The sequence below is a fragment of the Haliotis rubra genome, unplaced genomic scaffold (assembly GCF_003918875.1).
Source record: "Haliotis rubra isolate DU_JTF1 unplaced genomic scaffold, ASM391887v1 Scf586, whole genome shotgun sequence".
NCBI lineage: Eukaryota > Metazoa > Mollusca > Gastropoda > Lepetellida > Haliotidae > Haliotis > Haliotis rubra.
The window spans coordinates 21,823-48,825 of record NW_025767286.1 but is presented as its reverse complement, the minus strand read 5'-3'; the positions used below and the strand labels follow the sequence as shown (position 1 = coordinate 48,825).

Genomic DNA, 27,003 nt, shown 5'->3' with positions numbered 1-27,003 from the left:
TGGATACCGTGGCAGTGGGTAATATATTTTCCAGTTGTCACCCTCCTGGGAGGGGTGACACGGAAACTTGTTAAAGCGTCATTGACCATTGAAATTAAAGTATTTTACATTCAGGTCAGATAAACTGTATGTCAGTCTTGTTTTAGAGATGAGATATTATACCATTTGCAGGGAAAGAAACCTTTCAAAATTTCCCTCTAGACCAGAGGACCAGTGAGTGGACAATAATTACTGGTCCTGTCTGTACATCATTGGTCCAAAATAACTTTTGTAGGTTTATTTAACTATCAATACAAAATTCACTGGCCACCAGGAAGACTGCAAACTTGTCATTTAGTGGTCCTGAAGAATTTTTATGAGTCAGGGGCCACAGGACCAGCGTAAATTTTACACACTGATCGATTTGTTCATTGAACCATGTTCAAGATCCTTCAGCGTAAGAAAGTGACAGCTGACATTAGATACTGTTTTGGGAAAAAAGGGTCCTGCCTATAAAGGGGTTTATTATGAGGGGGAATACACGGAATGTTTGTTGAATGCATTTAACAGACAAAGGACATAGAATTCAGATTTTGAAGCAGCTGTGTATTTTTTACTAATAAAGATTTAAGGAACTTGAAATGGTTTGCATTATAACAGTATGGGCCCTGTGACACAGCTGTCATGTCAGTCTTGTTTTATAGATGGAGATGTTACCCCATTTGTTCACTGGCCCATGTACATGTGAGGTGAGGTGAAATTGGGTTTAATGTCTTATTTGAGAATATTTTGCTCATATGACTACATGCATGCGTGTGTATGTGTATGTGTGGCTGCTTGTACTAGCACAGACTTATGCTGTTTTATAGTGCTAGCCCACTGAGATACCATGCTGCAGTGAAGCAGGAATACCCCGCTCAGACACATTATACTGACTCTGAGCATACCAGTCCTTGTACCTATTAATGCCGAACGCCAGGCAGGGACCAACAAGTACCATATTTTAACGTCTTTTGGTATGACACAGTCGGGGGTCGAACCAGCGACCTTCCGCTCTCCGGGCGGACGCTCTAACCACTACACCACGGAGACGGTCCCCATGTACATGTACATATGTAAGATCTGTCAGTGTATGAAAGTGCCAACTGACATTAGACACTGTTGGGAAATAAGGGTCCTGCCCAGAAGTTTTGAAACAATGAAAGAGCAAGGTGTTTTGGACTAATAAAGTTTTAAGCATAAAGCATATTAAGACTATTTTTAGCTTGTCTGATGAAGTGAAGCCCCTTGACTGTATTTACAAAAGAAAATCTGTCAAGTGTTTGGGCTGAGTTGACTTGTGAAAATCAACTTAAATTTTGCAGATCTGTCATCAAATCATACAGCAATATATCTACCTTAGTACAACTTTGTCATCTCACAGTTCATGGTGATCAAAACAAACGTGACACATATTGAAGCAGATTTTCCTACGCTGTCATCGTTGTCTTCCCCAGAAGTGTTAGGTCCAGCTTGGACCTTGGGATTAAAGGCAACTTCAGCATCACAGATCAGGGGTGGAAATAACCCATTGCCCAACGTCCGAGTCCAGTGTTTTTTTCTGTCGGGCAAGCAAATTTGTATATCATGCTGTACTAGTGTCCAGTTGACTTTCCAATGGTAATTATGCAGTTTATTTAAGAAATCGACAAGAAAATAGTCTGGTATAGTGGAAAAATTATCAGGGCAAGTGATTTTATATGTGCCACTGTACTGGAGTACACTAGCAATTTTAAAGTTATTTCTGCCCCTGACAGATGTATCATGAAATGTGTTCACATCTGTAGAATAGCATTATATCAGCCGAAACATCAGTTTATAGTGTCTCAGAGTGTAGTATTTGAAGGAAACACATTACTTAACGTGATAGTCTCTGTCAGATTGGTTTGTTTGTTTGTTTGTTGATTAACACTGCACTCAGCAATATTCATGCTATATGGCGGCAGTCTGTAAATAATCATGTCTGGACCAGATGATCCAGTGATCAACAGCATGAGCATCAATATATTGGAGAAAGGGTAGACATTCTCTTTAACAAAAGCCAAAGTTATAAGAGAGAAGTGGCATTAAAAGTTGATTTTGAGGCAGAATCACATGTAACAGGTGTAAGAGAGCCAAGGTTGACAAGGGGAAAATAGGTTTTACTTTACCTGTAAATGCAATGTAGTGTGACATTGCAAAGGTAGATGTAATAATGTGTTATGAACATAAACTCATTTGATGATGCATCTATGAGGTTAAAGTTGATTTTGACCACCTGGGTCAAACTGGACTGAACACAAGTGATATAGAGATTGTTGAGAGTAATGAAAATGGGCTTTACTTTGAACCAGCATGCTGCTTTAAGTACTACACTTGGAGACACTATAAGGTGGTGTTAATGCAGGTTTGGTACCATTCTATACGGTGTACTGGTTTCCCAACATTTGGAAATTTAAGTAAACAGAGGGATCAGAGGATTAAGAACTGTGAGACAGACTCACTTTCATTTTAGGGGTGACAGGTAGTACAGGTGAGTTACACATAACCATTCGTGACCAACTCGTGTTGTTCTGGGACAAGCCGAATAGCGACTCATGCCCCTCTGGAAAGATTTCATATTGGCGCATGAACATCAGAACTACTTTAAACAAGAATGATAACTCTATCCCTGTTTGATTCCAATGTTTCTTAATATCACCGAAGTACATGTACATTGTATTGCTAGGTTGTTGTTGTGGGGGTGTTTTTGCTTAAAATCCCAAAGCAGACACTCAAAAATTACTTTAAAATATTTCTCAAACTGAACATTCGTGTAACCTTGCTGTCACACACCTGGAAAAAATATGAATGACCAACAAACAGTCAGACTAAAATATCCCCAGAGATGTGAAATTTAAGCCCAATTTTAACGATTTAGGTTGATTAGTTGATTAGATATTATTGGTTTTTTTATTACATTTCCTAAAATTGTTGGAAGTGCACGTACAATCTCCATAACAAGCCCGTCAGAAATACACTCAGTTGGACCCATGAGAGCCATTATGTCAACAAACAATCCCATGATTCTTATTAAAAACTTCATAAGAGGCAGCAAAATCCTGTTAGCTACGTTCTTTGTTCTGATACTTTCAATTTGACGATATATATTTTTCATGATTTTTTAAACAATGGCATAATGCCTTACTTGGGATTATTTTTATCAAAGCACCGCACTCATTTACCGTATTCTGATTGGTTTGTTGTATTTTCGCACATAACAAGCATCGAGAGGGGGACGAGTCTTCTTGAAGGTTACGGAAAGGGGCGAGTGGTGACGAATGACACATAAGAAAATGGAATGGACTGTTAGCCTGTAATAGGGGTTACAGTTTGGAGATGGTGACTCAAACATAACAATGGAATGGACTGTTAAGTAGTTGTTTATTTCATCTCTGACAATGCATCATAGATGTTGGGATGAGGTCTGGCCATAATTGATGCCAATTTGTAGTGCCAGCCTTCCATGTGGTTTTTGGTTCTAGGCACTACAGTATCATGATGGATTCAGGTGTTGTGACCATGGTCGCCCATAACCCAGAAGTCTGTCGCATAATCTGCGAATTGTAGTACTCTGGCATCGTGTAGGGGAGCATCATTCAGGGCATTCAACCGCACATCTTCGATGTAAGGTACAGGCACTAAAGGAAGAACAGCAGCTCTTCTGACATCCTCGATAATCTCCAGGGTACACGTTCCAATAAATCTTCACTACACCCTGAATGCATCTACAGCTCGGCCCCATGAATTTATTACCTTTTTTGACTGGCTTTTTATCCAATCAGGTGTCTAGGCTGGGAAGTTGAGTGTACCAATCACAACTCACTTTCGCTTCTTTTATCTAAGCAATTAAACTTGCCAACATAATTGTTGCAGAGGTGCTCTGAAAGAGGTAGAAAGAGTTCTTGCATATATTTTTTAAGATTTCAGACCTGTCAATTTGTATGATTTCGCCAAATATCTGAGCTTAGCTGATTGGCTACTGTGAGAATGTGGAGCCAGCAAAGGGAGGTAATAAAATTATCTGGCCAGGCCGTAGATGCATCCAGGGTATAGTGGAGATTTATCGTAGCATATACCCTGGAGATTACTGAGGATGCTCTTCTGATGATGAGTTTCACATTCTCATGACGGTTGTACTCAGACTGAAGTCCACATTTCTGGGCATTTCGCCAAATGCACTGTCCACAGTGAAAAAGGATGTCTTCGTGTAGAAATCTGTCAGGGCGATGTCGATGCGTTGTTTCAGTAGTTTAGGGGTGTTCCTAGCTCTGGCTCGGTACAGTGATGATTCCCAGCTCAACAGGGTTGGTACCTTCAGCAGGAGGGCAGTAGTGGTCTCATCTGAACGTAGTTCGATAAAATGAAATATCGAAAATTATTGTTTGGACTAGAAACTAGAAGTTTGGAATATTCATTCATATCTTACATTATCTGCAATAAAGTAGTGTCATTTTATAGAACATTTGACTGTAGTTAACTGGCATGCTTTGATACAACTGAAATACTCTTCACCTGGTGTTTGTCTTCAGTGCTTCCACATCAGCTGTCCGGATACCTTGTCACAGTTAGAGTATCAAGATAGAACCTTGACCCGTCTTCCTCCAACCACCCCCTCTGATTCAAGATAGAACCAGGACCCATCTTCCTACCACTGCACCCTCCACAACAACTACAGTCATGATGAACAGACATCCTGATGCCAATTCCACGCCTCCAGCCAAGAAACCAAGGACGACTTCAGGGGCCTGTGAACTGACATTTTCCCAAGAATCCAATCACCAAGAGGATCCCCAGTCATGGCAGTTATGGTCTGTGAACGAGCTTGCAGAACAACTCACTCAGACAGGTTTACAGGAATTGGCAGAAAAGTTCCAAGGTACTTGGTAAAGCTTCAGTTATGGCTAATGCATGTCTTAGTTTTTTAAACTACTTAGCAGGAACATTTGCATGTTGATTTTTAACTGTGGACATCTGTGGGATAGCATATCAAGTACACACCTCCATTTTAGCCCTGGGTAAGATTGTTAACGCCTTCATCTGTTACTTGAAGGGTCAAGGTCATCGTCTATGTCATAGCTTGTCATTGAAACTCGGTACATGTTATCCATGATATGCTCTCAAATAGGTACATATACCTATGATAGAGTTGACTGCTTCCAGTTAGTAAACAGCTTATTGTTCACAAGTATTTCATTTACAGCATTACCAATATAGATGTTTTCATGATTTGTTTAAAAATACCTCCAAAGTAAACATCTTAAAGATAATAAGAAATTTTTCCTTATCCTGACTCATGCTCTTTTGCTTGTCTTCTTCTTCTTGCGAACATAGTGGAACACTTGTATCTCCTTATTTGAAGCTCCCTTCAAAATAAAATCACTAATTGGTACTCACCACGAGTTGCTCCCCTTTGTCTCCCCTGGCGGGAAAAGGTGTCGCCACCCTCTGGCCATGTGCTTCACTCTCTCCTTCTTCGCCCAGTGAGCAGGATGTGAGAGCGCCTTGTGTCTCCTTACACACATATCCTTTGATAATCTCTTAGTTTTTACCTCTCATAGGTTACTATAGAGGTATAGCTAGTATCCTTTACTATTTGTATTGATTAATTATCGATTTCTACTGTTTATTCACGTGTGTATTCGTGATTGTTCAGCTAGCTTTACGCTCATGAAAATCTGTACGATTTGTAGATTACGCTTTTCTGCCTCCGATCCACATGTAATATGCCCTAGTTGTTCTACGCCCGTGCGCGTTTAATTCATCGCTGCAGTTACTGCATTAATTTATCTCATTCTGCATTTAATAAATATCATCTTTGCGCCTTAAGACGCATGCAGATAGATCACGCAAACAAGGGCAAAACATGGCAGAGAGTCCAGATATTCCTTCCAGTCAGCTGCTAGCGATCGACCCTCTCCGCCTGGTGTTCTGCTAGAGACCCTGGGCGGCAGAGGAACGTGGGGACGAGTCCGTTACCTCAAGAAACGACCGCCTCCCAGACATCCCGTCCATTGCAGACTAAGTCTAAGAGGGCCTCATCGTGCGCCTCAACGAGATTGAGGACACCCAGGGCAGCGCAGACTTCCAAAGGGAAATCTGAAGACAGCAAGAACTTTCTCAGCCGAAGCGCCCAGCAGCAGAGTTGGGCCTCTACGATGATCAGCCGATAATCATCCCCCGACTTCTACGGCAGAAGAAGCGACCCGGTGTCAGCGACTGTGACTTCTGCAGAGATCTCCATGCAGCCTGATGCCTCTACACCCATCGCCAGACGCCATTGATGTGAACCCCATCGCAGAAAAGACGCCCGACGACTTCGGCTACAGATCATCCCAGAAGACATGATGCTGCAGATTATGAACATCATGGAGGACCACTACAAACTGCGCTAGCAGGGTCCGAACCGCCTTCGAAGGCTCCAACGAGAACAGCACCCCAGAGGCACCCCCGGCCAACGTAGCAGCCAAGACGATGTCACCTTCGCTAAGGAAGTCCCGCGACCACCTTGGACGAAGGACCTAGATGTACAGCCCTTCGAAGGCCTTCGGCGGCGGAGAGATCATCACCATCTTCGATTTCATCTCTAGATATGGACTCAGACCATCAGACATCACGGAAGCCTTCGCGAAGGTCATATCATCGATCCTCGGACCGACGCGAAATGAAGCTTCAGCGAAGGCATTCGCGAAGGACATATGATTCCAGATCTTCATCGCTTCTAGAAGAACATCGAGGGACTGCCGAAGAGCTTCGAAGCTATCAACATTCACCTCACAAGTCTCCGAAGATCATCCCATAGACGATCTCCACCGCTCATCACCAGGTCGATCACCCATCAGATCTCCACATAGAGCGCGACAAGTCAACTAGATCGCCACAAACCTCATCAGATATACAGACAGCTACACGCAGTCCCCGAAGAGCATCTACAATTTATTAATGATGATGGTTTTGAGGATGATGGAGGAATCATATTTTCTGATGCAGAGATACGGTATTGATGGTCAATAACCTAGATCTCACATCACCATCTAAAAGTGGCAATACAGCTCAGACGATTTGATGAAGGAAGATGATCCAGATGCAATCACTCTACCCCCGACCCGAATCTAGACAGGCAGTGCCACAGAATCTAGATGCAGCTTTCCAGAAAGCTACGAAAGTTCAGATACCACATCTACCCAAGTTCTCCACGCATAACATGGACTCCTTCTACAAGGCCCAGGACATCGATGAGAACTATAAGATCATCAGCGATGTAAAGAACAAGATTTACAAGATGGATGATCGCAAGTTGGCTCATATAGAAACCATGACGAGACGATGTTCTTTGGGTTAAATAGATCTAGGACGATCAATGAGACTCTTATTACTAGATTCCGGATTCCACGACGGAAGATGATAGAATGATTTATTCTGCCTTTACTTATGCAAAGAAAGATCAGCAGTTTTTAACGGATCATCTTACATCTGTTTCAGCAGCATTGACCTTAGCTCGTCAGTCAAGGCCTCCTCGCCTCCTGTAATTGGGGAGAACTTTACAGCCCCACTTTTATACAGCCCCGTGGTCGACAACATCCATCTTTGATCGGAGAAATCGACAAGGCTCGCCATAAGGAAGTCTCTAAGGATGCCAGGGAAGTCCTTATGATTAGATCGATGGACACACTAGCCAGCCGTCATTCGTCAGACTTCACAAAGATACTCAGGCAGATCTAAGTTCACGGGCCTACAAAGAGCAAGAGACAGGAAGATAGCCAGCTCTAGAGGTAAAGATTCTTTCGCGCCTCCCATATGGCAACTATAGAGGAGGATCAGGAAGAGGCAGGACACCCAGAGGTTCCCGCAATTATAGACGCTGAAACACAGGTTCTCGAACCACTGGAGTCTTCCACCCCAGCCGCTCCAGTACAACCAGCTCAAGTGGGTGGACGCCCAACTACACTGGGAAAACTGGGGAATACTGCAAGATCCTTACGCCTCCAACATTATTCAACACGGATTTCGTGATCCCTCTACAGAACAAGCTCCGCTGACAATCAAACCCCCAAGTTCGATTTACAAGCAAACAACTACCAAAGATAAAAGAGGCTGTCTCATCACTCCTATCCAAACAGGCCATAGAAGTAATAGATCAAGCAAACGCGTCGAACCAGGTTTCTATACCCCAGTTTTCCTAGTTCCCAAGAAAAACTCCACGGAGAAATACAGACTCATCTACAACATGAGCTTTTCAACAAGAACTATCTCATGCGAAACCAATCGGTTTCAGATGATACATTTACCTCAGTTACGCCAGATGATTCGATCCCCATGGACTACATGGGCAGCATAGATCTACAGGATGCCTACTTGCACATCCCCCATTCATCCCGATTCCAGGAAATACCTACGATTTACTTTCTAGAAGGGCTACATTACCAGTGGAAAGTACTCCATTCGAATATCATCAGCCCCCTGGCTATTCAATGAGGATAACTTTAAAACCCATTATCAAATTTCTACATCGTCAAGGGCCTACGCAGCGTTTTACCTCGACGACGGATACAAGTAGATCAAGATCCACTTTCGCCTCAAACTACAGTTAAATTATACATCATAAAGCTACTAACACAACTAGGTTGGTTAGTAAACTTACACGCAAGTCGGACCTAGTACCATCGTAAAGACCTACAGTTCCTAGGTATTCGATTCATCACAAATCGCGAACCGTGATTATGGTACCAGAAGACCGCTGGCTCAAGATACAACAGACCATTCCACCAGCTCTACTTCTCTCCGTTACCACTGCGACAATGGCAGAGCCTACTAGGTCTTCTCTCACATCAGCCCAAGACATGACTGTCACAGGCAGATTACAGTTACGCCCCTACAGGTCTCATCAACGACATCTCAACGATGTACAACCATTCAGTCTACCGAAACATCTCAGACCACATCTACTATGGTGGATTCCAAGAAATTCGAATGTCTCATGGGGATTTGTTTTAGCAGAGCAGGAATACAAAACCCATCTGTATGTGAGACTGTCACCCAAGGTTGGGGAGCTCATCTCACCAACCACACGATATCAGGGTTATGGAATCAGCAAGAATGCAAACTCCATATAAACAGTCTAGAAATGAAAGCTGTAATCAACGCCATTCTACATTGGAGCACATTTCTACAAAATGCCTAATGATCCATACACAATTCGACAGTGGCGCTTACATAAACAAGCAAGGCTCAACGAGATCGATGAACCTTTTGAACCTAAGCTTTCAACTGTTCGGATTTAATACAAGATCTAAATCTACATGTCAGAGCAGTGCACATTCCCCGGAGCCAGAAATATACTAGCAGACGCCTCTCTCGCCTCATCTACCATCACCGACAGAGTGGATGATCAACCGGGAAATTTTGCACAGATAATCAAGCAATTAGAGCCGCTTAATAGACCTATTCGCCCACGCCGATTCAACAATCAGCTACACGACATTCAGTGTCACCAGTCCCAGACCCCCAAGCTTGGGCAACGGACTCTAAGTTCATCATGGAAGGCCTCAATGCGTATCGCTGCGTCACGCCAGCAATAATACCTCAAGTATTACAGAAAATCAGACAAACACAGAGCCTACAACTCACTTTGGTCGCGCCCTACTGGCCATGAACGCGAACTGTTTCCATACTAATTCAAGAAATCGGTCAACCAACACTGAGCTACCCAAGCGCCAGACCTGTTAATTCATCCTCACACCAAACAAGTGCACGGAAACCCAGCAATGTTCCAAAACCACACGTATGGACTGTATACAAATGTGTTTAAACAAGAGAGGATATTCTGCCAGGGCGGCAAAAGCAGTCACGCTTGCCTTACGCGTTACTCAACTCGTAACTTGTACCGACGACAAGTGGCACAGTTTCAAAATTATGCAACAAAGAAAGGGTTTACAGCAAGAGAGGCTTCACAACCTCAAGTGGCAGACTATTTGTGTTACCTGCGCCAAACAAACATTTAAAGGTTCAACGATATCAACATATCTTGCCGCTTTAGCTCTTGTAATCACCATGAGAACGGATGTCAAATTGACAAGATCTCCAGAGTTACTGGCCTTTACTACGAGCTTTCCATAATTTGTAGCTTGGGGATCTGAATGTAGTGTTACAACACCTCACGAGTGAGTCTATGAACCCTTGAATCGCATTAAACTTTGAATTTCTCTCACAGAAAACATTGTTTCTTAAGCATCGCTAGCCACAGCAGCAAGAATGTCTGAAATTCACGCCTGGATTACGAGGAAGGATACAGTTTGATGACAATCATAACACAGCGCACTCCGATTAAGATGGGATTTCATTGCAAAGAATCAATTGCCAGGTCAACCAGACAGATTATTCCACATCCCGTGGCTTATCCCTTCTATTCTCGATCACAAGATACACAAGACCCATCACTGTAAGTCCCGTAAGAGCCAAAGTTTATTTAATGACTCATCCAAAACAAGGAGAAGATTTCAAACGCTTATTCATCCCATTATCGCTCACTAATCAAACAGAAGTGTCACGGACCACAATATCTATTTGGATAAGGACTGTCATTCTCCCTCAGGCCTGTAAGGCAGCAGGTTTGGACCCACCAACAGCATCAAATCCACATGAGATCAGGGCACTGGCCTCTACCCTCTACACGGCAACTGTTCCTTGAACACGCATTATGGAAGGATGCTATTGGAAATCTAACATGGCATTTGCTAATCACTACCTAAGAGACATCACTACAGAAGATGTCTCTGGCATTCACCATTCTCGACCACTGGTCCTCTGTCAGCAACTGACAGTCCCTCAGTATGCTTAAAATATTAGCCTCACAAGATTAATATGCATTTTATACATACCATCTAGCTTATATAACCTAAGGAGTTTTAGGGCTATGTATATATGTTCAGCTTAAGTATTCTACCCTTTAAGCATATACTTCATGGATATAGTCAATTTCAGTGCCTCTATCAGAGTCACCTATATATATATATATATAATTTATATGTATTGTTCAATATATTCATAATGTAATTCCCTTTAATGGCTTTGTATATAACCTATGGTTTTTTTATACAGGAAACATCCCAAATCTAAGGCTTCATGAAGTTCCCGTGAGGGGATATTACAGTATATCTATACAAAATCACTTCAATTATAAATCCAAAGTATTCTGTTACCCACCTCCGTTCCAGGGATGCTACTAAAAGAGCATGAGTCAGGATAAGGAAAATATGTAATTTTTAGAGTAAAATTGATATTTTATACTTATCCCGACTCATGAGGTTAGGAGGGTGGCTACACCTTTTCCACCAGGGAGACAAAGGGGAGCAACTCGTGGTGAGTACCAATTAGTGATTTTATTTTGAAGGGAGCTTCAAATAAGGAGATACAAGTGTTCCACTATGTTCGCAAGAAGAAGAAGACAAGCAAAAGAGCATGAGTCAGGATAAGTATAAAATATCAATTTTACTCTAAAAATTACATTTTGTGAAATCATGTTTAAAATTGTTTCGTGTGGGTTTGGTATACACAACGTTCTAATGCAACATGTGTTATATTTGGGATAACACTTTCTCAGTAAAGAGACCGCATCTGGTGTGTAGTGGTTAGAGCGGCCGCCCTGAGAGCGGAAGGTCGCGGGTTCGATCCCCTGCCACATAATACCAAAAGACGTTAAAATATTGTACTTGTTGGTCCCTGCTGGTCCCTTGTTTGGTAAAATAATGTCTGGTCGGGAGTCAGTAAAATGTGTCTGCATGGAATATTCATGCGTAAGTGCAAGGGGTGGGTATTGAAGGGAATTTTCATATTGCGATGCAAAAGCATATATTGCGATTTGTATTGCAATATATTGCAAGAAGTCTTTTTAACAAAAAGACTACTTATAATCGAGTTAATGCTTTATTTATAAAGCAAAAACACAACAAAATCACTGTATTTGATTAAGCTTTAATAAAAACTTTTAATCATGACAAAATAAAAGTAAATAATATTTGGCTAAAGTGAAACAAGGAAATATCCTAAGATTTCCGAAAGTGTTACAAAGTTTTCCTCAATACATGTAAAAATGCTGGTTTCGATCATGACGCAATGCGTATCGCTTTCATGCCTGAACCGTAAATTCTCGTAAACCGTTATATTGGCGCAGCCCTAGCAACTGCCCCATGGTATCCTCAGTGAGCTAGCACTATAAAACCAGCTTTAGCCTGGGCTAGTACAAGCAGCCACACATACACACGCATGCACGTCGTCAAATGAGCCAAATATTCTTAAGTATGACTCCATTTCACCTCTTTGTAAATTGCATATTCTAGTACTTTTGGGGAGTTGAGTCCCATCCAGGATTTGAACCCCACTTTCAGATAGAAGTGTAATCCTAAATATAACCTATGCACATCAAACAGGTTACACCCAGGAGAAGTACTCTGATTGGTGTCTGTGTACAGCAGCCTCGATATCTCATCTTTATACGCTTCAGTCCTGATTGTCTCTGAAGCACATTTTTAATATATGTGGTGTTGCCTTCGATAAAATAATCTGATTTCTGTAGCTAATGGGTACCTGGAAGGAGGAGATTGTAATGTGGCTGTTCACACCATCTCATGCCTTACAATCAGCTTGGGTTGTATATACCCCAAGGAGCTGAGAATGATTAACGAGTACACACTTATCCACTGATCAAGGTGCGATATTTTATTTTACTCCTTGCAGTTTGGTTTGTTTATTCCTGAGGGAGCTGAGAATGGATAATGAGTACACACTGATCAATTAATCATGGTGATAAGTACACCTTGTGTATGGAAGCTATTGCAACATAAATAAGCTGGATTATTATTGTCACTATTATTATATACTGTAAAAGGAAGAAAATGGTAAATATCACCATGACAACGGCTGCCATTGGAGGTCCAGACAAACACTAAAATGAACTAAATTTGAATTTGTTAATTTCAGAGGAAGAAATTGCAGGGAGACATCTGCACTTTGTCTCTTATGAAAGGTTAAAAGAAATGGGGATCAGGTAAGCAGGTTCTTTGTTTCTATGTTAAAAGTGTTATGACATACCCAGTAGGCTGGCTGGACGCCAGAGGCGTGGGTAGCCTTAAAAGTGTGTTAAAGCGAAGATCTTGCTCTGGCTCACAATCGAAGGCATGGGTTCAGTTCCCCACAAGAGTACAATTTGTGAAGCCCATTTCTGGTGTCTCCCGCTGTGATGTTATATTGCTGGAATATTGCTAAAAGCATACATAAAACCAAATTCACTCACTCTGGTTGGCGCCATGGTGCTTTGATGATATTGATCTCTGCTCATGCTGTCAACCACTGGTTTGACCAGCTCCACCTCAGTTATCAGGGGTCAAGGTCATACTGATGCCTGTATATCGTTTTAGCACCACTGTTACATTTGTCTTATTTGACATCATGTGATATTAGATTTGTTGAATGAGTAGTTATAGCAGGGCACTTTTTAGACATAGTATATGGATTTCTTGAAATGATTATTTTTATATTTTAAATTGGTTGCACTTTTGGTGTGTATGTAGAAATGTTGGGCCTACCAGTCACCTGAAACTGAAATTTGATCATAATTTCCATGATATTTGTCCTGTTTATGTCAGTGCAAAGTGGGGCACTGGGGTAGCCTGGTGTATAAAGGTGGCTCGTGACAATCAAGGCCCTTGTTTGATTCCTCACATGGGTACAATGCTAAGCCCATTTTGTTGTCCCCACTGCGATATTGCTGGAATCTAGATAAAAGCTGTGTCAAACCATGCTCGCTCACTCAGTGCAAAGTGGAGTGGAAATGGAAGTGAAACTTGCAACTGTCTTTGTTCTTAGTTTCCGCCTACTTGTCTGGAAGTGATACAATAGAGATTGTGTACTGCAGTTTGTCATCACATAAACTTGGATTTGATTCAAATTATGTGGCTGGACCAGTTAGTCTCTCACATTTCTCTTGGGTTATATTTCAGTGTCAGCTGGGGCGGTGATGGTTAAAGCATTTACTTATAACAACAAAGACCCGGGTTCTAATCGACACATGGGTACAATGCGTGAAGCCCATTTCTGGTGTTCCTTACTTTAAACTGGATTCATATCTATAACTGGCCTCACTGATCATCTGTGACTGTCACTGATAAATATTTATGAGTACTACTATTAAGATATATGTCAAATATTATAAAGTTCTAGCTGGAACAGGGCAGTGGGGAAGCCTAGTGGCTAAACTTTTGAGATATGTCTGCACCCTTGTCTGTTAGAGTTATAAACCAAATTCATCTGCCTTTGTGTAAAATCCAGTTTCTGACTATATTTCATTGTTGTTGTTTTTTTCCAGAAAAATGGGTACAATCCTTGAATTTGAGAAGTTCTTACATGATATTGGATGTAAGGCCAACAAATGCAATACCTATCACCCCAATACAAAGGTAGGTGCAGGACAGATTAATAGTTGTTGCTCATTACATCAATCACTGGTTTGTCAGGTCCAGACTCCAATATTACCAAACTGCCACCTTACAACTGGAATATATCTGCTGCATTTAATAACACAATTGATCTTTATATTCATGATTTGGGAATCCCGTGAATCATTATCTTAATTTTTCGGTTTCTTTTCTTTTGGTTGTTGTTTGATGCCATACACAGCAACGTTCCAGCTATATGGCGGTGGACAGTAAATAATTGAGTCTGGATCAGACAATCCAGTGATCATTTTGGTTTCTAGTTTTATAGAAATTTTCATGTTAATGATTTAGTCCTCGTCATATGATGCATCAGACTCAGTGGAGAGTTTGTTGGACAGACACAGACAGGAAGTGAGTCAATACTTGGAATATGTCAGTGTTCACGAATAGCGTCTGACCCTCTGACAAATCTGGAGAAGTCTACAACCCACTGGCCCCAGTGTCTGACTGTATATTTCACGATGACTTTGACTGAAGTTGTTATATGTGACATGTGACACTTGTTTGCTGTTTATAAATCTCATCATCTGTGGTAAATATTCTGAAATAAGAAATAAATGTTTCACAACCCACCAGACCCACCCTCCAACAATTGAAACTTTGTGCGTTTAATTACTCGCAACAACAACATAAATTATCTAAAATCATTAACTACATTCCTCTCCACCGTGATAAAAACTAAGACATAAATCCACTACTACTATCAATTGACCCTGTACTCCAATCCTCATCCTATATCCAGCATGTATGTATTCTTTATAATTGCACTATGTTGTATTATGGGCCAAGGGCCTACATTACTGAAATAAAATGTCTGTCTGTCAGTCTGTCTGTATGTCTGTCTGTCTGTTTATAGATCTTATGTTTGTTAATAATTTCAATGCCAATTATATGAAATGTTAAATCTGAAATGTGTGTTTAATTTTATTCTTTGGGTCCTGACAGACAGCTGAAGCTTACAGGACCCAATGTCCTGTTACTTTGAAACACCATTCGTGAACACTGATATGTTAAGCTGTCCTGGCACATTATCAGGGGTGGAAATAGCGCATTGCCCGGCGTCCCGAGTCCAGTGTTTTTTCTGTCGGGCAAGCAAATTTGTATATCACACTGTACCGGTGTCCAGTTGACTTTCCAATATTAATTATGTTGTTTATTTTAAAAATCAACAAGAAAATGGACGGTATAGTGGAAAAATTATCAGGGCAAGTGATTTTACATCTGCCACTGTACCGAGTACACTAGCAATGTGAAAGTTATTTCCACCCCTGACATTGTCTTATTGTCAGTGCCAAAACTATTGAGTCTGTCAGTAATACTCTGTCTCTTGTCTTACTTTTGAATCAGTTTTAGTGTTACAGACCACCGCCATAAAGCTCGATCATTGCTGAGTGCGATGTTCAACACCTAACAAACAAACAAATCCTGTACTGTAAGAACAGTATAAGGCATCTCAGTCTCTCTGGCATAGGGGCGGTGGGGTAGCCTAGTGGTTAAAGCGTTCACTCGTCACACCAAAGTCCCGGGTTGGACTCCCCATGTTATACATGTGTACAGTGTGTGAAGCCCATTTCCGGTTTTCCCTGCTGTAATATTGCTGGAATATTGCTAAAAGCAGCATAAAACCATACTCAATCACTCACTCACTCTATGGCATAAGTTATGTATTATGTTTGAATGTGTACAATGTCAGGTGTGATGTGTTTCTCTCAATCAGTTTTGCTCTCTCCTTTTTCTGATGCCCGAAATGACTGTCGTTACAGATATTCAATGATCCAATCCATGGCCACGTGGAGCTGCACCCGCTGTGTGTGAAGATCATTGACACACCACAGTTCCAGAGACTCCGTTTCATCAAGCAACTCGGAGCTTGTTATTTCGTCTTCCCTGGAGCAGCACACAACAGATTTGAACACAGCATTGGGTAAGGTTTGATTTGAACCTGATATAGGCTATGGTTTGATTTGAGCTTGGCTTTGGATAGGGTTTGATTTGAGCTTGGCTTTGGATAGGGTTTGATTTGAGCTTGGCTTTGGATAGGGTTTGATTTGAGCATGGTATTGGATAGGGTTTGATTTGAGCATGGTATTGGGTAATTTGAATATGATATTGGGCAAGGTTTGATTTGAACATGGTCTTGGGTAAGGTTTGATTTGAACATGGTGTTGGCTAAGGTTTGATTTGAACATGGTGTTGGCTAAGGTTTGATTTGAACATGGTATTGGGTAAGGTTTGATTTGAACATGGTGTTGGGTAAGGTTTGATTTGAACATGGTATTGGCTAAGGTTTGATTTGAACATGGTGTTGGGTAAGGTTTTTTGATTTGAAACATGGTGTTGGCTAAGGTTTGATTTGAACATGGTGTTGGGTAAGGTTTGATTTGAACATGGTATTGGGTAAGGTTTGATTTGAACATGGTGTTGGCTAAGGTTTGATTTGAACATGGTATTGGGTAAGGTTTGATTTGAACATGGTGTTGGGTAAGGTTTGATTTGAACATGGTATTGGGTAAGGTTTGATTTGAACATGGTGTTGGGTAAGGTTTGATTTGAACATGGTTTGGCTAAGGTTTGATTTGAACATGGTGTTGGGTAAGGTTTGATTTGAACATGGTATTGGGTAAGGTTTGATTTGAACATGGTGTTGGCTAAGGTTTGATTTGAACATGGTATTGGGTAAGGTTTGATTTGAACATGGTGTTGGGTAAGGTTTGATTTGAACATGGTATTGGGTAAGGTTTGATTTGAACATGGTATTGGGTAAGGTTTGATTTGAACATGGTGTTGGGTAAGGTTTGATTTGAACATAGGTATATGGGTAAGGTTTGATTTGAACATGGTGTTGGGTAAGGTTTGATTTGAACATGGCATTGGAGAACATTAAGGTTTGATTTGAACATGGTGTAAAATAAGGTTTGATTTGAACATGGTATTGGCTAAGGTTTGATTTGAACATGGTGTTGAAGGTTTGATTTGAACATGGTGTTGGGTAAGGTTTGATTTGAACATGGTATTGGGTAAGGTTTGATTTGAACATGGCGTTGGGTAAGGTTTGATTTGAACATGGTATTGGGTAGGGTAGGCTTGATTTTGAACATGGTATTGGGTAAGGTTTGATTTGAACATGGTGTTGGCTAAGGTTTGATTTGAACATGGTGTTGGGTAAGGCTTTGATTTGAACATGGTATTGGCTAAGGTTTGTGTTGGCTAAGGTTTGATTTGAACATGGTGTTGGGTAAGGTTTGATTTGAACATGGTGTTGGCTAAGGTTTGATTTGAACATGGTGTTGGCTAAGGTTTGATTTGAACATGGTGTTGGGTAAGGTTTGATTTGAACATGGTGTTGGGTAAGGTTTGATTTGAACATGGGAAGGTTTGATGAACATGGTGTTAGGTAAGGTTTGATTTGAACATGGTGTTGGGTAAGGTTTGATTTGAACATGGTGTTGGGTAAGGTTTGATTTGAACATGGCATTAGGTAAGGTTTGATTTGAACATGGTGTTGGCTAAGGTTTGATTTGAACATGATGTTGGGTAAGGTTTGATTTGAACATGGTGTTGGGTAAGGTTTGATTTGAACATGATATTGGGTAAGGTTTGATTTGAACATGATATTGGGTAAGGTTTGATTTGAACATGGTGTTGGGTAAGGTTTGATTTGAACATGGTGTTGGGTAAGGTTTGATTTGAACATGGTGTTGGCTAAGGTTTGATTTGAACATGGTGTTGGGTAAGGTTTGATTTGAACATGGTGTTGGGTAAGGTTTGATTTGAACATGGTGTTGGCTAAGGTTTGATTTGAACATGGTGTTGGCTAAGGTTTGATTTGAACATGGTGTTGGGTAAGGTTTGATTTGAACATGGTGTTGGCTAAGGTTTGATTTGAACATGGTGTTGGAAGGTTTGATTTGAACATGGTGTTGGGTAAGGTTTGATTTGAACATGGTGTTGGGTAAGGTTTGATTTGAACATGGTGTTGGCTAAGGTTTGATTTGAACATGGTGTTGGGTAAGGTTTGATTTGAACATGGTATTGGGTAAGGTTTGATTTGAACATGGTGTTGGGTAAGGTTTGATTTGAACATGGTGTTGGCTAAGGTTTGATTTGAACATGGTGTTGGGTAAGGTTTGATTTGAACATGATATTGGGTAAGGTTTGATTTGAACATGATATTGGGTAAGGTTTGATTTGAACATGGTGTTGGGTAAGGTTTGATTTGAACATGGTGTTGGCTAAGGTTTGATTTGAACATGGTGTTGGGTAAGGTTTGATTTGAACATGGTGTTGGGTAAGGTTTGATTTGAACATGGTGTTGGCTAAGGTTTGATTTGAACATGATGTTGGGTAAGGTTTGATTTGAACATGGTGTTGGGTAAGGTTTGATTTGAACATGGTGTTGGCTAAGGTTTGATTTGAACATGGTGTTGGGTAAGGTTTGATTTGAACATGGTGTTGGGTAAGGTTTGATTTGAACATGGTGTTGGGTAAGGTTTGATTTGAACATGGTGTTGGCTAAGGTTTGATTTGTGAACATGGTGTTGGCTAAGGCTTGATTTGAACATGGTGTTGGGTAAGGTTTGATTTGAACATGGTGTTGGCTAAGGTTTGATTTGAACATGGTGTTGGGTAAGGTTTGATTTGAACATGGTATTGGGTAAGGTTTGATTTGAACATGATGTTGGGTAAGGTTTGATTTGAACATGGTGTTGGGTAAGGTTTGATTTGAACATGGTGTTGGGTAAGGTTTGATTTGAACATGATGTTGGGTAAGGTTTGATTTGAACATGATATTGGGTAAGGTTTGATTTGAACATGATATTGGGTAAGGTTTGATTTGAACATGGTGTTGGCTAAGGTTTGATTTGAACATGGTGTTGGCTAAGGTTTGATTTGAACATGATGTTGTGTAAGGTTTGATTTGAACATGGTGTTGGGTAAGGTTTGATTTGAACATGGTGTTGGGTAAGGTTTGATTTGAACATGGTGTTGGGTAAGGTTTGATTTGAACATGGTGTTGGGTAAGGTTTGATTTGAACATGGTGTTGGGTAAGGTTTGATTTGAACATGGTGTTGGCTAAGGTTTGATTTGAACATGATGTTGTGTAAGGTTTGATTTGAACATGGTGTTGGGTATTGATTTGAACATAAGGTTTGATTTGAACATGGTGTTGGGTAAGGTTTGATTTGAACATGGTATTGGGTAAGGTTTGATTTGAACATGGTGTTGGCTAAGGTTTGATTTGAACATGGTGTTGGGTAAGGTTTGATTTGAACATGGTGTTGGAGTAAGGTTTGATTTGAACATGGTATTGGCTAAGGTTTGATTTGAACATGGTGTTGGCTAAGGTTTGATTTGAACATGGTGTTGGGTAAGGTTTGATTTGAACATGGTGTTGGCTAAGGTTTGATTTGAACATGATATTGGGTAAGGTTTGATTTGAACACATGGTGTTGGGTAAGGTTTGATTTGAACATGGTGTTGGGTAAGGTTTGATTTGAACATGGCATAGAATAAGGTTTGATTTGAACATGATGTTGGGTAAGGTTTGATTTGAACATGGTGTTGGCTAAGATTTGAACATGGTATTGGGTAAGGTTTGATTTGAACATGGTGTTGGGTAAGGTTTGATTTGAACATGGTGTTGGGTAAGGTTTGATTTGAACATGGGGTGTTGGGTAAGGTTTGATTTGAACATGGTGTTGTGTAAGGTTTGATTTGAACATGGTGTTGGGTAAGGTTTGATTTGAACATGGTGTTGGCTAAGGTTTGATTTGAACATGATGTTGGGTAAGGTTTGATTTGAACATGGTGTTGGGTAAGGTTTGATTTGAACATGGTGTTGGGTAAGGTTTGATTTGAACATGATATTGGGTAAGGTTTGATTTGAACATGATGTTGGGTAAGGTTTGATTTGAACATGGTGTTGGGTAAGGTTTGATTTGAACATGGTGTTGGGTAAGGTTTGATTTGAACATGGTGTTGGGTAAGGTTTGATTTGAACATGGTGTTGGGTAAGGTTTGATTTGAACATGGTATTGGGTAAGGTTTGATTTGAACATGGTGTTGGGTAAGGTTTGATTTGAACATGGTGTTGGGTAAGGTTTGATTTGAACATGGTGTTGGCTAAGGTTTGATTTGAACATGGTATTGGGTAAGGTTTGATTTGAACATGATATTGGGTAAGGTTTGATTTGAACATGGTGTTGGGTAAGGTTTGATTTGAACATGGTGTTGGCTAAGGTTTGATTTGAACATGATATTGGGTAAGGTTTGATTTGAACATGATATTGGGTAAGGTTTGATTTGAACATGATATTGGGTAAGGTTTGATTTGAACATGGTGTTGGCTAAGGTTTGATTTGAACATGGTGTTGGCTAAGGTTTGATTTGAACATGGTGTTGGGTAAGGTTTGATTTGAACATGGTGTTGGGTAAGGTTTGATTTGAACATGGTGTTGGGTAAGGTTTGATTTGAACATGGTGTTGGGTAAGGTTTGATTTGAACATGGTGTTGGGTAAGGTTTGATTTGAACATGGTGTTGGGTAAGGTTTGATTTGAACATGGTGTTGGGTAAGGTTTGATTTGAACATGGTGTTGGGTAAGGTTTGATTTGAACATGGTGTTGGGTAAGGTTTGATTTGAACATGGTATTGGGTAAGGTTTGATTTGAACATGATATTGGGTAAGGTTTGATTTGAACATGGTGTTGGCTAAGGTTTGATTTGAACATGGTGTTGGGTAAGGTTTGATTTGAACATGGTGTTGGCTAAGGTTTGATTTGAACATGGTGTTGGGTAAGGTTTGATTTGAACATGGTGTTGGGTAAGGTTTGATTTGAACATGGTGTTGGGTAAGGTTTGATTTGAACATGGTGTTGGCTAAGGTTTGATTTGAACATGGTGTTGGGTAAGGTTTGATTTGAACATGGTGTTGGCTAAGGTTTGATTTGAACATGGTGTTGGGTAAGGTTTGATTTGAACATGGTATTGGGTAAGGTTTGATTTGAACATGATATTGGGTAAGGTTTGATTTGAACATGGTGTTGGCTAAGGTTTGATTTGAACATGGTATTGGCTAAGGTTTGATTTGAACATGGTATTGGGTAAGGTTTGATTTGAACATGATATTGGGTAAGGTTTGATTTGAACATGGTGTTGGCTAAGGTTTGATTTGAACATGGTGTTGGCTAAGGTTTGATTTGAACATGATATTGGGTAAGGTTTGATTTGAACATGATATTGGGTAAGGTTTGATTTGAACATGATATTGGGTAAGGTTTGATTTGAACATGGTGTTGGCTAAGGTTTGATTTGAACATGGTGTTGGCTAAGGTTTGATTTGAACATGGTGTTGGGTAAGGTTTGATTTGAACATGGTGTTGGCTAAGGTTTGATTTGAACATGATATTGGGTAAGGTTTGATTTGAACATGGTGTTGGGTAAGGTTTGATTTGAACATGGTGTTGGCTAAGGTTTGATTTGAACATGATGTTGGGTAAGGTTTGATTTGAACATGGTGTTGGGTAAGGTTTGATTTGAACATGGTGTTGGGTAAGGTTTGATTTGAACATGGTATAAAACATGGTGTTGGCTAAGGTTTGATTTGAACATGATGTTGTGTAAGGTTTGATTTGAACATGGTGTTGGCTAAGGTTTGATTTGAACATGGTGTTGGCTAAGGTTTGATTTGAACATGGTATTGGGTAAGGTTTGATTTGAACATGGTATTGGGTAAGGTTTGATTTGAACATGGTATTGGGTAAGGTTTGATTTGAACATGGTGTTGGCTAAGGTTTGATTTGAACATGGTGTTGGGTAAGGTTTGATTTGAACATGATATTGGGTAAGGTTTGATTTGAACATGATATTGGGTAAGGTTTGATTTGAACATGATATTGGGTAAGGTTTGATTTGAACATGGTGTTGGGTAAGGTTTGATTTGAACATGGTGTTGGCTAAGGTTTGATTTGAACATGGTGTTGGGTAAGGTTTGATTTGAACATGGTGTTGGGTAAGGTTTGATTTGAACATGGTATTGGGTAAGGTTTGATTTGAACATGGTGTTGGGTAAGGTTTGATTTGAACATGGTGTTGGGTAAGGTTTGATTTGAACATGGTGGCATAAAATAAGGTTTGATTTGAACATGATGTTGGGTAAGGTTTGATTTGAACATGGTGTTGGCTAAGGTTTGATTTGAACATGGTGTTGGCTAAGGTTTGATTTGAACATGGTGTTGGGTAAGGTTTGATTTGAACATGGTGTTGGCTAAGGTTTGATTTGAACATGGTGTTGGGTAAGGTTTGATTTGAACATGGTGTTGGGTAAGGTTTGATTTGAACATGGTATTGGCTAAGGTTTGATTTGAACATGGTGTTGGCTAAGGTTTGATTTGAACATGGTGTTGGGTAAGGTTTGATTTGAACATGGTGTTGGCTAAGGTTTGATTTGAACATGATATTGGGTAAGGTTTGATTTGAACATGGTGTTGGGTAAGGTTTGATTTGAACATGGTGTTGGGTAAGGTTTGATTTGAACATGGTGTTGGGTAAGGTTTGATTTGAACATGATGTTGGGTAAGGTTTGATTTGAACATGGTGTTTGGCTAAGGTTTGATTTGAACATGGTATTGGGTAAGGTTTGATTTGAACATGGTGTTGGGTAAGGTTTGATTTGAACATGGTGTTGGGTAAGGTTTGATTTGAACATGGCATATTGGGTAAGGTTTGATTTGAACATGATGTTGTGTAAGGTTTGATTTGAACATGGTGTTGGCTAAGGTTTGATTTGAACATGGTGTTGGCTAAGGTTTGATTTGAACATGGTGTTGGGTAAGGTTTGATTTGAACATGGTGTTGGCTAAGGTTTGATTTGAACATGGTGTTGGGTAAGGTTTGATTTGAACATGGTGTTGGGTAAGGTTTGATTTGAACATGATGTTGGGTAAGGTTTGATTTGAACATGGTGTTGGCTAAGGTTTGATTTGAACATGGTGTTGGCTAAGGTTTGATTTGAACATGGTGTTGGGTAAGGTTTGATTTGAACATGATATTGGGTAAGGTTTGATTTGAACATGGTGTTGGGTAAGGTTTGATTTGAACATGGTGTTGGGTAAGGTTTGATTTGAACATGGTGTTGGGTAAGGTTTGATTTGAACATGATATTGGGTAAGGTTTGATTTGAACATGATGTTGGGTAAGGTTTGATTTTGAACATGGTGTTGGCTAAGGTTTGAAACATGGTGTTGGCTAAGGTTTGATTTGAACATGGTGTTGGGTAAGGTTTGATTTGAACATGGTGTTGGGTAAGGTTTGATTTGAACATGATATTGGGTAAGGTTTGATTTGAACATGGTGTTGGGTAAGGTTTGATTTGAACATGGTGTTGGGTAAGGTTTGATTTGAACATGGTGTTGGCATAAGGTTTGATTTGAACATGGTGTTGTGTAAGGTTTGATTTGAACATGATGTTGGTGTAAGGTTTGATTTGAACATGGTATTGGGTAAGGTTTGATTTGAACATGGTGTTGGGTAAGGTTTGATTTGAACATGGTATTGGGTAAGGTTTGATTTGAACATGGTGTTGGGCTAAGGTTTGATTTGAACATGGTGTTGGCTAAGGTTTGATTTGAACATGGTATTGGGTAAGGCTTGATTTGAACATGGTGTTGGCTAAGGTTTGATTTGAACATGGTGTTGGGTAAGGTTTGATTTGAACATGGCATAGAATAAGGTTTGATTGAACATGGTGTTGGCTAAGGTTTGATTTGAACATGGTGTTGGCTAAGGTTTGATTTGAACATGGTGTTGGGTAAGGTTTGATTTGAACATGGTGTTGGCTAAGGTTTGATTTGAACATGGTATTGGGTAAGGTTTGATTTGAACATGGTATTGGGTAAGGTTTGATTTGAACATGATATTGGGTAAGGTTTGATTTGAACATGGTGTTGGCTAAGGTTTGATTTGAACATGGTATTGGCTAAGGTTTGATTTGAACATGGTATTGGGTAAGGTTTGATTTGAACATGATATTGGGTAAGGTTTGATTTGAACATGGTGTTGGCTAAGGTTTGATTTGAACATGGTGTTGGCTAAGGTTTGATTTGAACATGGTGTTGGGTAAGGTTTGATTTGAAACATGATATTGGGTAAGGTTTGATTTGAACATGATAAGGTTGGGTAAGGTTTGATTTGAACATGGTGTTGGCTAAGGTTTGATTTGAACATGGTGTTGGCTAAGGTTTGATTTGAACATGGTGTTGGGTAAGGTTTGATTTGAACATGGTGTTGGGTAAGGTTTGATTTGAACATGGTGTTGGGTAAGGTTTGATTTGAACATGATATTGTTGGTAAGGTTTGATTTGAACATGGTGTTGGCTAAGGTTTGATTTGAACATGGTATTGGGTAAGGTTTGATTTGAACATGGTGTTGGGTAAGGTTTGATTTGAACATTGGGTGGTTTGGTAAGGTGGTGATTTGAACATGGTGTTGGGTAAGGTTTGATTTGAACATGATGTTGGGTAAGGTTTGATTTGAACATGGTGTTGAAGGTTTGATTTGAACATGGTGTTGGGTAAGGTTTGATTTGAACATGGTATTGGGTAAGGTTTGATTTGAACATGGTGTTGGGTAAGGTTTGATTTGAACATGGTGTTGGGTAAGGTTTGATTTGAACATGGTGGTATTGGCTAAGGTTTGATTTGAACATGGTGTTGGGTAAGGTTTGATTTGAACATGATATTGGGTAAGGTTTGATTTGGATATTTAAGGTTTGATTTGAACATGATGTTGGGTAAGGTTTGATTTGAACATGGTGTTGGGTAAGGTTTGATTTGAACATGGTGTTGGCTAAGGTTTGATTTGAACATGGTGTTGGGTAAGGTTTGATTTGAACATGATGTTGGGTAAGGTTTGATTTGAACATGGTGTTGGCTAAGGTTTGATTTGAACATGGTGTTGGCTAAGGTTTGATTTGAACATGGTGTTGGGTAAGGTTTGATTTGAACATGGTGTTGGCTAAGGTTTGATTTGAACATGGTGTTGGGTAAGGTTTGATTTGAACATGGTGTTGGGTAAGGTTTGATTTGAACATGGTGTTGGCTAAGGTTTGATTTGAACATGGTGTTGGGTAAGGTTTGATTTGAACATGGTGTTGGGTAAGGTTTGATTTGAACATGGTGTTGGGTAAGGTTTGATTTGAACATGGTGTTGGGTAAGGTTTGATTTGAACATGGTGTTGGGTAAGGTTTGATTTGAACATGATATTGGGTAAGGTTTGAACATGATATTGGGTAAGGTTTGATTGAACATGGTATTGGGTAAGGTTTGATTTGAACATGGTGTTGGGTAAGGTTTGATTTGAACATGGTGTTGGGTAAGGTTTGATTTGAACATGGTGTTGGGTAAGGTTTGATTTGAACATGATGTTGGGTAAGGTTTGATTTGAACATGGTGTTGGGTAAGGTTTGATTTGAACATGGTGTTGGGTAAGGTTTGATTTGAACATGGTGTTGGGTAAGGTTTGATTTGAACATGGTGTTGGGTAAGGTTTGATTTGAACATGGTGTTGGGTAAGGTTTGATTTGAACATGATGTAGTGTAAGGTTTGATTTGAACATGGTGTTGGCTAAGGTTTGATTTGAACATGGTGTTGGCTAAGGTTTGATTTGAACATGGTATTGGGTAAGGTTTGATTTGAACATGGTATTGGGTAAGGTTTGATTTGAACATGATGTTGGGTAAGGTTTGATTTGAACATGGTGTTGGCTAAGGTTTGATTTGAACATGGTATTGGCTAAGGTTTGATTTGAACATGGTATTGGGTAAGGTTTGATTTGAACATGATATTGGGTAAGGTTTGATTTGAACATGGTGTTGGGTAAGGTTTGATTTGAACATGGTGTTGGGTAAGGTTTGATTTGAACATGATATTGGGGTAAGGTTTGATTTGAACATGATATTGGGTAAGGTTTGATTTGAACATGATATTGGGTAAGGTTTGATTTGAACATGGTGTTGGCTAAGGTTTGATTTGAACATGGTGTTGGCTAAGGTTTGATTTGAACATGGTGTTGGGTAAGGTTTGATTTGAACATGGTGTTGGGTAAGGTTTGATTTGAACATGATATTGGGTAAGGTTTGATTTGAACATGGTGTTGGGTAAGGTTTGATTTGAACATGGTGTTGGGTAAGGTTTGATTTGAACATGGTGTTGGCATAAGGTTTGATTTGAACATGGTGTTGGCTAAGGTTTGATTTGAACATGGTGTTGGGTAAGGTTTGATTTGAACATGGTGTTGGGTAAGGTTTGATTTGAACATGGTGTTGGCTAAGGTTTGATTTGAACATGGTGTTGGGTAAGGTTTGATAACATGGTTTGATTTGGCTAAGGTTTGATTTGAACATGGTGTTGGGTAAGGTTTGGTTTGAACATGGTGTTGGCTAAGGTTTGATTTGAACATGGTGTTGGGTAAGGTTTG

The 27,003-nt window shown here is 40.0% G+C and overlaps 1 protein-coding gene across 1 annotated transcript in view; it reads left to right on the top strand.

Moving 5' to 3' along the window:
• Window positions 1–27,003, top strand: part of LOC124254911 (deoxynucleoside triphosphate triphosphohydrolase SAMHD1-like) — a gene marked incomplete at its 3' end in the record, with an annotated part of 48,907 nt that overhangs the window by 5,262 nt on the left and 16,642 nt on the right. Inside the window, 4 exon segments of the mRNA XM_046688752.1 lie at window positions 4,569–4,915; window positions 13,012–13,078; window positions 14,396–14,486; window positions 16,289–16,449. Coding sequence (XP_046544708.1) covers window positions 4,717–4,915; window positions 13,012–13,078; window positions 14,396–14,486; window positions 16,289–16,449 — 518 coding nt within the window.